General features: G+C 31.2%; 1 protein-coding gene across 10 annotated transcripts in view; it reads right to left on the bottom strand.

Moving 5' to 3' along the window:
- NFAT5 (nuclear factor of activated T-cells 5, tonicity-responsive) overlaps positions 1-12854 on the bottom strand; it is a 111148-nt gene that overhangs the window by 48426 nt on the left and 49868 nt on the right. For 3 of the 10 annotated variants that reach the window (XM_005881196.2, XM_014529174.1, XM_005881195.2), the window contains exon 1: positions 11189-11275. Coding sequence is in view for 2 of the 10 variants with exons in the window: in XM_005881199.2 (XP_005881261.1) it covers positions 11189-11246 (58 nt within the window). In the remaining 8 variants the exon portion in view is untranslated. Of the gene's footprint in view, positions 1-2590; positions 2704-8834; positions 8854-11188; positions 11315-12854 lie in introns of those variants that run through there. The other 7 variants (XM_005881199.2, XM_005881198.2, XM_014529176.1 and 4 more) reach the window with 5 other exon arrangements.

Here is a 12854-nt window from a genome sequence, read left to right on the forward strand (position 1 = left end):
AACAGCCCTGGCTGGTGTGGCTCAGTGGCTGAGTGTTGTCCCATGCACCGAAAGGTTACCAGTTGGATTCCCAGTCAGAGCACATGTCCGGGGTTGTGGGCTCAATCCCCAGTAGTATGGGGCCAGAAGGCAGCTGATGGATGTTTCTCTCCCTTCCTCTCTCTCTAAAATCAATAAAAATATATTAAAAATATATATATACTAGAGGCCCAATGCTCAAAATTTGTGCAAGTGGCTCGGCCCTCACAGCCGTGGCACCCGGAAGGTTGTCCAGAAGGTCATCTAGATGGTTGTTCTGCTGTTCGGCCATCTGGTCTAACTAGCATATTATGCTTTTATTATTATAGATATCAAGAAACAACTTAATCGACATTCTATAGAATAAAAATGCTAATGCAATCCTCATCTATATATTCTTTTTCATTTACAAGTTTTTATAAACAAAATATGCTAACTACTTTTCCTCACTTTTTTTTTTGGTTTTGAGTCTCTACTTTTATCTATTAAAAATATAGAGACTGTTTAATTGCTGCATTTTAAAATACAAAAACTCCAACATAAAAATGTTTTAGTAATTGCTTTTATTTTTCAATGAGCAGAGTAGTTATAATGTATTTCTGATTTATAACTTTATACTTTTATTTGTTCTTTAAATCCCTTACCAATCCTTCATAAAGATAGAAGTTTTCCTTAAATTTTTTCTTAAACTTATTCTTTCATTTAATGTGTAAACATTTATTCATATTTTTCTTTTATGAAAAAGTTATCTTTGAACCCAGAAGAATTTTATTTTTCCACAGTATTACCTGTGACCACAGACAGCACAGCAAACTAAAGGGAAAACCAATATACCATATCTATAATTTACTAATGTAAATTTATAATCTCAAAAGAATAGATTAACTCTAAAATTTATAAATGAAGGAAAGCATCACAGCTATCATGTTTTAATAATTATATTATTGATTAGCCAATTACTAGACAAAATGCCAGTAATGATGGTCAACTTAAGTTGAATATATGGCTTCTTTTAAGAAGATGGAATAATTAAGGTTTACTATGAATATTCAAAGTAATTGGGATAAAAAGAGTGGTAGATAATATCTGCATGAATAACCCAGATGATTGCAAGTACTATTAATTTGATTACAAGGATGATAATGGATTTTTAAATAGTACCCCATATAGAAACCCACATAGATTTTATATACTCCTTACCTAACATGCTAAGAGCCCAGCCTGTTTAGTCTTCGGAACAGAAAGTATAGTGTCAGTCACCAGTGACTGACAGGGTGCTTATTAATTTTACACAATATTTTAAAATTAAGAACTATTGGTTCTAGATTTGTTGAACTAGAAATTATTTTAATTACCATATCATTTCAATGCTTAAAATATCATAAAAAATAAATGATATTTTATATGGAACTAATTAAACTTTTTCTAGAAAGCTTTGAAATTAGAAACATTCTTTAAAATCCTCAGAAGAAACAAATATCTTTTACAGATTTAAAGTATATGAAAGAATTTACATTTAACTAAGCTCCCAAGATAAAAATGTGTTCCCTAGCATTTAAATAAGCACATATATTTTATAGCTTTTCAAAATTAGTGCAAAAATCAGTCGAGTTTCTTAAGAAAGCCATTAAACGTGCTTATTAATTTTACACAATATTTTAAAATTAAGAACTATTGGTTCTAGATTTGTTGAACTAGAAATTATTTTAATTACCATATCATTTCAATGCTTAAAATATCATAAAAAATAAATGATATTTTATATGGAACTAATTAAACTTTTTCTAGAAAGCTTTGAAATTAGAAACATTCTTTAAAATCCTCAGAAGAAACAAATATCTTTTACAGATTTAAAGTATATGAAAGAATTTACATTTAACTAAGCTCCCAAGATAAAAATGTGTTCCCTAGCATTTAAATAAGCACATATATTTTATAGCTTTTCAAAATTAGTGCAAAAATCAGTCGAGTTTCTTAAGAAAGCCATTAAACCAAAAGCCATAAAATTTACAAGTGTGTTAAGTGAACCAATAGTGGAACAGAGGAGGAGCAAACTATTGACTACTCAGAAAATAATCATAAAAAATAACACAGGATGTTTACAAACAATTTCTGGTCTAAAACATTTACTGTTCAACCTTAGTTATTGTTTTTAAGTATTTCATTTTTCTTATTGGTAACAATACCTTCAGATTTAAAATCTATCTTGTTTGATGAAAGTCACCAGATAACAAGGATATATTTTCACATCAAAAAAGAAAGATATTGAGAGGAAAAAAATATAAGGCCAACATTCATGTTGCCAAGAATTGAAAAATCTAGGACACACAAAGTGGCTGCAAACCTGCTTTGTCAACACCTTACATGCCAACCTTCGTTTTCTACTTTTCTTCTTTTCCTTATAGTATTAATGTAAAGTTTAAAACTTTACCAAATATTTTCGTTTCAATCAGTATCAATCCACTATTTAGAAGAAAAAAAAAAAAACAACAAACAAAAAAAAAAGAAAGGAAGGAAGGAAGAAAGGAAGGAAGAAAGAAAGACAGACTTATGAGTAAGTCTGAAAACCGACCTATACCCTGGGTGAGATTGGATGGGTTAAGTGTCTCTGGCACTATTTGTCTTCACTATTGACAGACACTGTCACACAACCCACCACACGATGCCTGTCTCTGAATGGCGAAGCTAGAATGCAAGTTAAGTGTATTAATAGAAAAAACAACTAGCATCCCAGCATATAAAATAAGCAATCCAGATTACTTTACCAAAACCCCCCCCAAAAAACAAAACCAAAAATTTTAGGATCGATTATTTAATTTATATGTTTAAAACATTTCAATTTCCCATTTGTACTTTTTCCACCCAACATAAGCTTACATGCTACAATAAGCAATGTTTTAAAACAAATGTTTAAAAACATTAATTTTTTCACATCCAAATAAATGCAAATGGTGAAATTTCTTACCCAGAATTTTTGTTTACTCATATTCACCAAATTGTTCTCCTGTTTACTAATGCAATCTAATCCATAAGCCAGAATGTTCTCTCACACGGGTGTTTTTACTCTGTACCTTCACCCAAATTCCCTTAAAGAGTGTTAGAGGATACACTCAAACAATAAGAAGTATTTATATTTTAGCAGCAAAAGAATCTTTTCAACCCTCAGGTCAACTTCCACATACTTTCTCATTCCCCCCCAAAAAGGTTACCAATTTACACTTTTAAATTAGATATGCTTCTATGCATCACATGTCTGAATCTGGAAACTCTATTTTAAAAAATAATTAGCACTATTGCTGAAGGTGAAAAGTTTGTTACTGATTTATTGGAGATCATTTTTTTCTTCCCCAGTCCATCAAACTGCCAGTCAGGGTTCTAATATGACATAATACTGGTAAATACTCTCCCATTTTTAACCTGAATTCTCCTAAAATAATTATTTTTATTTTGTCAGTATCATTAATATATTCACAGAATATTTATTAATGACATTTTCCTGAAAAATGCTTACAAATATTTTAAGTGTCCTGACATTTAGAGCAATGTTTTAAATATATCTTTTGTCAAAGTAGCTAAGCACAATGTAAAATATATATTAGGTACATATTATAGAATTTGGTTTTTAAATCCCCTCCTACTGGGACAGAAAGATGTTTTCTATCATCTAGTGATTTAAGTAACATCACTGGTTAACATTGGGTGAAAAGACTAAAGCCCAGAAAGAATCCTCTACCTCAAATTACTGAAAAACAAAAGAATGATTAAGAATCTTTGAACAGAATGATTAAGAATCTCTGAACAGTTTTAGAATGCTATTCCATAGAGGCAGGTAATATGAAATGTGCTTATTTAATCAGAAACTGAATAAATCACAATATTTATACAAGTTATATAAATAATTATTCTAACTAATAACTAAATTTATTACATTGTCAAAGACCTTAGGAAGTACAAGTTAAAAAAAGGGACAACTTTGTACCACCTGGAAGGTATTGTTATTTTAAGACAAAACAAAGATTATCACTACATTAAACAAATAAAAACTGGAAAAAGTTCTGAGGGATACTATTTGAAGATCATTTTAATGTTTTATCATATAGTGCATTTTAAAAGTTTATAAATAATAAAGGTATTCCTGCCAACACTAGTTCAATGTGTTTACATTTCTTTTTTTAGAGGTGACCAAAAAGGGAAAAGAAAACAGTATTTATATTACTAAAATCCTCTAATTTTATTAACCAATCAGGTTTTACAACTGAGTCTAGATTACAGTGTGAATTAGATCCAAATGTCGACAAAATAAATTGTGTAGGCAAAAAAACAGATGTCATAAAATGCTCTACCAGAAGTTTTGATAACTGATCAAATTTATTATTTCATTAAAAAAAGTGGGAAAAGAATTCTAGGAAGGACTCTTAGTCAACTTTACAGAATCATCTTTTTGGGAACTTTGTTCTCTATGACTCATCCTCTATCAATGTTCCTTTTACATACAAAGGTTCCCATTGAGAGAGTGTCAATGTAAAAGAATAAGTCGGAAAATAAATCCCATGTCCATGAGTGTGGCTATATCTTGACTGATATGCAAAACTTCAAAATAAGGTAAAAAAACAGACTGGGTGAGAATGGAAAGAAAGAAGCAAAATAAGGTTAAAGAAAACCTTCTACATATAAAAGCCTAAAATGCAAATTGTCCCACGGGAGTTTGACAGGGAGACCGATCGCTCGCTGTGATGTGCGCTGACTACCAGGGGGTGGCGCGGAATGAAGGAAGGCCCTGGCCAGCAGCCAGCAACTGGGAAAGGGAGGCCCTGGCTGGCAGCCGAAAGGCCCCGATCAGCCCTGATCACCAGCCAGGTCTTGGGACCTACTCGTGCACGAATTTCGTGAACCGGGCCTCTAGTATTATAAAAATAAGATCTTTGCCCAGACTAATTTTATTTCATATGTTCAAAACACAAATAAAACTAAAACTATAATATGTGGGTATGTGTTGTTGTTTTTTCAATCTAGAATGTGACCATATGGATCAGGCATGTTGTGGTGCTTTCTCACTCATTTTCTGATTTAATTTCATTGACAATACCTTGTTATGAAGGAGTGATAGGGGAAGAATGAATTTTACGTCAGTGGGCTAAAGAACACTGCCAATGAAAATATACTTGGCTTATGGGGGAAAAAGTCATCATGTATCTACTTTAGGTATGCCACACCTTTGTTACTTTTAAAGAGCATTGGCCATTTTGACTATGTTAATCAACTGCCACCAGGTGTTTTTTTGTTTGTTTGTTTGTTTGTTTTTTAATTTTTTTATTTTCTGACAAGGACACATGTAATACCTAAATCAAACCAGGTGTTTTTTTAAATTATGAAATATTTAAAACTAAACACCAATGTACCCTCTGTTCATATATAACAAATGCTAACAATTTTATTATGCATGATTTTATTTTAAGAGAAAAAAAGTCACAAAAACTTTTTGTTGTTTCCGATCCTAATATATTCCCTTCACTCCTGTCCCAGCTGGGGTGTTATTTATACAACTTTATTAGTATTATTTATACAACTAATTGTTACAAAACAATTAGTTATGGCAGTGATTTTCAACCGGTGTGCCCTAAGAATTTTTAAAACATGTGATTTCTATTTAGTCAGGCACTGACCTCTTTTCCCTTAGATTGTCAAAAAAAAAAAAAAAAAAAGACAAGAGCCAACACAACAATAGCCATTAAGGCCTTGTCTTCAACCATAAATACATAGGTCATATAATAGAGTTGCATTTTACTGGTCATGTTGCATAATAAGGCTGTGTCTGATTGGTTAATTCTTGGTACCAGAAATCCTTATACACAAGTATAGGCACCTGATATTTTAAAAAGTCACTTTGGAGCAAAAAAGGGTAGGTAATTACTATTAATATTATTATTTCTCTATAAATCAATGAAAACTATACTTATGTTTTGTCAGATTGGCAAAAATATATTTTTGGTGTGCCGCAGAATTTTAGTAATTAGTTTATGTCTGCAACGAGATGAAAAAGGTTGAAAATCGCCAAGTTATGACAATACTTTTTCTTCTGATATTACCAATATTATTTGTGATATAAAAGATAAGCCCACTTCTGTTCATTAATGATGTAAAATTGTATAAAACACATAAAAATAAGATATTGTGTCAATTTTATATATGCACTTGCTTTTGAATAGTTGAGAATCTGTGAACAGTTTTAAAATGTTATTCTATAGACTCGGGTAGTATAAAAATGTGCTTATTCTGAGACTGAATAAATCTCAATTTTTATAAGTTATTGCTAAAAATTGAGAACAATAAAAAGGGAAAATGTACTTTTTGTTCATTAAAATTTATAATATGGATAGTCTCCTGAATCGGTAGTTGTTTCTCAATTAACTGTTATGACTTAAGTTTGCTTATGCTTTTCATCCTAATAAGTCAGATGTTAGCATAAATTTACACATACATAGATATTTCCATACCTATAAATGTATGTATTTAGATTTACTATGTAATTTTAGTAAAAAGACAGAATTTTTAAACCTAATTGCAACATGTTTGTAACTAGGATCTGACTTTCTTCTGGAAATGGTTCAGTTTTCTAGAAAAAGTAGAAATGGCCATATGGAATAACTAAGATTTTAGTTCACAACATAGGTTACATAGGTGGATTACCTTTCTTGTCAATAGGCTTTGGATGTAATTTTAGGAATAGTATACTACATAAATGGCCAAAATTCTGAAATATGCTAACCTATTAACCCAGGAGAGAAATCACAGGGTAATTTACTCCTCAAATTAAGTTAATTCAAGAAAATCTAAATTATAATAAATTCAAAAGGCTATATAATCCTGCTGTGGTGAATCACTTCTATTAAAAATTAATATTCTTCTAGAAAGCATATTCCCATTTTGTAGATCCTGAAACTTGCAGAGAAGGGGTATAGTTTTTTCAACTCAATATCCTACACACTACCTTCCAGGATCTTGTGTTTCCTTAACTGAAGTTAGAGAACACAATGTTAAATCATCTAAAGAACAATGGCAAAGAGAAAAGAACTTAGAACCCAATAAGAAGAGCAGGTGCTTGGAAAGATTGAGATATGATAATATGCAAGTTGTATGATATAATTCCTATCACACAGTAAGAACTAAAAAATGACAACTTATATTTTTTTCACCTCAATTTTTGTATAGCTTTGCTGTTATGGATACTTTAGAAATTCCTAACATTTTAATTTAGGTGATTAAGATGTCTGAAATGAATTAAAGCATAGCTGTTCTTTGATTACAGAACATTAATTTAGTTCTTTAGCATGTTCTCCTACAGTGTAAATAGCACTCAATTAAGTTCTTTCAGTATAGAAAATATCTGTTAGGTATTTGAGATTTATTAATTGCTGTGTCCTAGAATTCAAAGCACCATGTAATAAATCTCTTTTAGCAGGAAAGTTTATTATATGGATCACTCCATGTAAAGTTATTAATTTAAATTAAAATGCTAAACATCTCCAGTGATCCAATTGGTGGAAATATTCAACAGAGATTTGTATTGTACATGATTTATGAGTGTATATACCTACACATGTTAAAACTGCTACAAACTATTAGTTTACTTAGAATATATTACTTGTAAAAAGAGTACATATATATAATTATTAAAAGTAAAATAATAACTTTATGAAAATAACAAAAGAATTACTAACTAGATATTCTTAAGATATATAAATTATAAAATGTGTGGTTTGATTAATTCATTTCCAATTAAAATAAAACAATTTTAAAGAAACAGTTACCTTAGCAAAATCATATTTTATGTTATATCCCAAAATGAAGACAAATAAAGTGTAGAACAAGAAAATAATTTAATTTCTCTAGATGATCAAAGTTGATTGTCAACTTCTGTCAAAGACTTTCTATTTTACACAAATTAAGTGAATGTAAGGATAAAAACTATAAACATATAAGTAGATTAAAATACTTTTAATTGGTATATGTACTATATCTCAATACAGCTGTTATTTAAGAAAAATACCTGCCACATCTCTTTTCAAAAACCCCAAATTCTGGTGTAACTGATTTATTTCTCCTAAATACTTAATTTTAGTTCTTTATACTATAGGAATCACACACACACACACACACACACACACACACAAAAGAATACTTTCACAATTTACATTTCTTCTCGATTAATTTTGCCAAAAAAGAGCATCAATTCATTTGGATAACTTTTTTTGTATTAGAAAAATGGCCTCTCTCTTAACTACTGAGAATCTATAATAATACTATATTCATAAAGTCTGTATTTCTAAAACTTTTATTAATTCACATATTGAACTTCAAACGCTTAACTACCTTTTTGGAGGGACAAAAACAGAGGTCTTTAAAAAAATGGCGAGAAGTACAAATTTCAGACTGGTGGCTCTCCACTACACCTCCCAAATTTTGACACCTGATCCCATGCAGAGGGGAGGACTTATGGAGGAAAAGTAAGTCCTCTTTCCCCCACTCTCAACCCCTGGGACTTACCGGATAAAAGATGTTATTGTTGGGAGCATGTAAAAGTGGAACTAGTGTAGAGGCAAAAAAAGATTTGAGAGACACTTTTATCCAATATTCTGGATTGTGGATTAGCAGCACCCATGTTTACTCATTCCTTCAGTAATATGTAAAGGAAAAATATCTAGTTTGGTGAATGTGAGAAACACATTTTAATAATTAAATAATAAAGAATGTACATGAACACCTACATGCCCAGCCTCTAAATTTCAAAATTGATTTAAAACTTGCAAAACACAAACCTTTATGGCAGAACTAGAAGTCTGTTCCCACCAGGCCCTCATAACTGATAGCAGCCAATCCGGCTCCTTCAAAACTCTGAAGAATTAACTACATCAAGAGTCATCATTTTTATGCATTTCATACTTAAACAGCAAATGCTATAGATTAAAAAATAAAACTCACAGAAGTCTAAATTAATGTGCCTTTCCCAAGAAATTTAGTATTTTGGCCAGAAAATACTGAGTAACTAGTAATTTACTCTAAATCTCTTTCTTTGACAGTTATGTCACTGAGGATATTATTAGGTCAAATATAAAAGGCAAGTTCAATAATATATACAAATTGATCTCCCTACAATAATTATTTTGTAATTTAAACTCTCTTATCTATAATGTTATATGACAAAGACTTTATTCTACCAATAAGACATTAGAATCCTAGAATAAGACTACGATGGTTACTAAAACTAAATTTATGTTTTAAAAATTACAAATGACTTGGTTTTAGATCACAGAAACTTTCTGTGTGTGAATATAAGAAAACTGTCAAGGTTACCTCCTTACTCTCTTCACCATCATTAAAAACTTAATAACTTCTCAATCTAATAAAAATGTATTACTTCAGAATACTTCCTGGGTTAATTCTCTTATTTTCAGGATTTTTCAACTAATAGCTTTCAATCTAATTTATCTGGAAAGGATTTTCTCAAATATGTGGAGAGAGGGACAGAGGGAGAAGAAAAGATCAACATTCCATTAGTGACCCAAATTCAAGAACTTTCAATATTTACATATAAAACTTCTGAAATTCAGTTTGATATTGTTTAAAAAGCAATGTTGTTCTTTTCCAAATCCTAATTAACATTTTTTCAGCTTTTAAAAGGAACTGGATCTACTGTCAACTCATGTTTAAAAGCACAGAAGAAACAGACTTTTAGTTCTATTCAGATTCAACATATCTTTAAAAAACAACCTCAAAAGATACAAAAGAAATCAGTTAGTCAATATCTACCTGTGGACTTAAAGTGAAATATTTCATTAAAAACTATTTTTTCATATTTCATTGTCTTATATAAATTTTAAACTAGTTTAAACTTTAAATTCCAGAAAAGATATTCAGGTACATTTTAGAACCCAGTGGATATAAAGTGAAACCAGGTCATCTCACCAATTTCATTACTAAAACGTTCACAATTAAATCCACAGTATCTGTTAGAAATGTCTGGCAACACATGAACAGTGAGCAGGGCTGATAAATTTGCCATGTTTAATGTTTTCTGGCCCTCAACTAGGAAAGCAGCAAACTGCACTGTACAACTAACGGGAAAGATTGATACACAAGGCTAATGGTACATAAGTTAACACATACAAGAAAAATATCTGAAGTTCTACTATACCCTCATTTAAATAACAACCTTTTGCTTCACTGTTCTTTTGAAACAAAAAGAATTTACTGAAAATAATGTTCTGATGGACTTTAAGAACCACTTGAAAAGGTGAGAGGTATCATATTAGACAAGAAACCTCTAATGAGTAGGACAGATAAAACTTCAGAGTCTGTACTATTTTTCCTTTTTTTAAACAAACCACACTTAGCAGTCTATAAACCCAACTAAAAGAAAAACACAGTTGGGCAATCTAAATTTGTTAAAGCATTCATATTAATTTATGACTAATCAAGACTTTTCTGTTAGCTTGTCTTTTTTTTATTCTAATTTGATCAAAATTTGAACCAGCTTTATATAATCTGATTATATAATTATAAAGTGTATGATTTGAGAGCTGAGTAAAAATAGGTTTGATAAACTTTTAAACACTAATTTCCACATTTTAAATTGATATAAAAATGACTTTATATAAATATTACATTCAAATCTTCCATTACTTTCAACTGAATTTAAAATAACTATAAAGCCACATGTTTTCAAATGTAGGAAACAGGTTACAGTAATGTGTTACAAACAGAAAAGAGACTTAAGTGCTTGAGTCCTTTTTCAGATTATACAAAGTAAAGTATTTTTTCCTTTTTTTAAAGCAAATTAAAAAAATAATTTTAAAATATAATTTAACAAATGTAATGTTCCATCCATGGCTTGGTATTTAATCTTCTTATGTGCAGTCAACAAAACTCATTTCCATAATTGAACACAAGGTCCATTCTAGGAGATGGCACTAATAAATGTGCCAATGTGAAATTTTAAGAAATAATAATTATATCAATAAAATTATATTGAAAAATTTTAAAGTACATATTTTAAAACCTCCTAAAACAAAGCCTCAAATCACACTCTTTTTTATATAAACTTTACCAGCACTGTTCATGTTGGCCAGATTATACCCTAGTTTTCTTTAATAAAGTAAAATGAAATGCATACCAGCAGCAACTACAGCTGGAGGAGGCGAGCCTGCCTCACCACCACTTGTTTGACTCATTGATGCTACAGTTGTTTCTCTAGATGGAGGTAACTGTAACTCCTTTGGGAGAAGATCATAGACAGATTCTGTAGGGGAGAAAATATTTTGAAAAGAGTGTAAGTCAACCTAATAACTGAGCACAAATATGTCTTTCACACATGAGAACTGTATTATTTACATACTAATATTTACATACACATACAAACACACACAACTCCATAAAATTACTATCGTAAAAAATTACTAGCAAATATTTTTCTTTTATTATATAATATTATTGAACAGAAGAATAATTTTTCCATTAGTTCTACTCCCTGTTTTCTTCCTGGTTTTATCCTTTATGCTAAAGATGGTCTTGAGAAAAGTTATGAAATTTTAAGGCTGCATAAAACTAGAGAGAATAGAATGTCAAATAACCCAAGATGTTCCAATATCTCTTTGTATAATAATGAGTGTAACTACCATCTTTCATATACTGAGATAGCTATATTAGATAGTATATTAGTTTTAAGATGCCTTCTCCAATTAGACCATTAGTCTAGTGCTGCTCTTTTACATAGCACTTTTTAGCAAATATTTTTAAATATATATATTTTATTGATTTTTTACAGAGAGGAAGGGAGAGGTATAGAGAGTTAAAAACATCAATGAGAGAGAAACATCGATCAGCTGCCTCCTGCACACTCCCTACTGGGGATGTGCCCGCAACCAAGGTACACGCCCTTGACCAGAATCGAACCTGGGACCCTTCAGTCCGCAGGCTGACGCTCTATCCACTGAGCCAAACTGGTTAGGGCTTTAGCAAATATTTTAATTTGCTATCATAATGCATTTTTCCTTCCTAATGAAGCTAAAAAAATGAATGACATAGCTCAAGGAAATACTTCTTACTCTGAGAAATCTCCAACTTTAGAAAGGTACAAATATATAATACTCTTAAATCAGAAAGCAATATTGCCTATATTAGATTATGATTACTTTTATATCCAAGATTAAAGAATATTCTTTCTTTTTTTCTTTTTTTTAATCCTCACCTGAGGATAGTTTCCCATTGATTTTGAGAGAGTGGAAGGGAGGGGGAGACACAGAAAGAGAGAAACATCGATGTGAGACAGACATATCAATTGGTTGCCTCCCGCACACGCTCCAGGCCAGGGATCGAGCCTGCAACAGAGATATGTGCCCTTGCCAGGAATCAAACCCAGGACCTTTCAGTCCATGGGCCGATGCTCTTGCACTGAGCCAAACGTATTTTTTTCTAAAGATGTTTTTATTGATTTTATTTTTTTAATCCTTATTATTGAAATTATTAGGAAAGTAGATGAGAGAGAACCATAAGCTGCCTCCTGCACACCCCCTACTGGGGATTGAGTTAGCAACCTGGGCATGTGCCCTGACTGGGAATCAAACCAATGACCTCTAGGTGCGTAAGATGATGCTCAACCAACTGAGCCACACCGGCCAGGCAAGAATATTATTTCTTTACAATCTACACTAATAAAAGAGAAACATGCAAATTGGTGTCACTCCGCTACCCTTCCCATTGGCTAATCAGGGTGATGGCGGCCGGCAGCCAGGCAGCTTGAAGTGAACATGAGGCTTGCTTGCTTCAGTGACGGAGGACTC

Source organism: Myotis brandtii, unplaced genomic scaffold (genome assembly GCF_000412655.1).
Source record: "Myotis brandtii unplaced genomic scaffold, ASM41265v1 scaffold670, whole genome shotgun sequence".
Taxonomy (NCBI): Eukaryota; Metazoa; Chordata; class Mammalia; order Chiroptera; family Vespertilionidae; genus Myotis; species Myotis brandtii.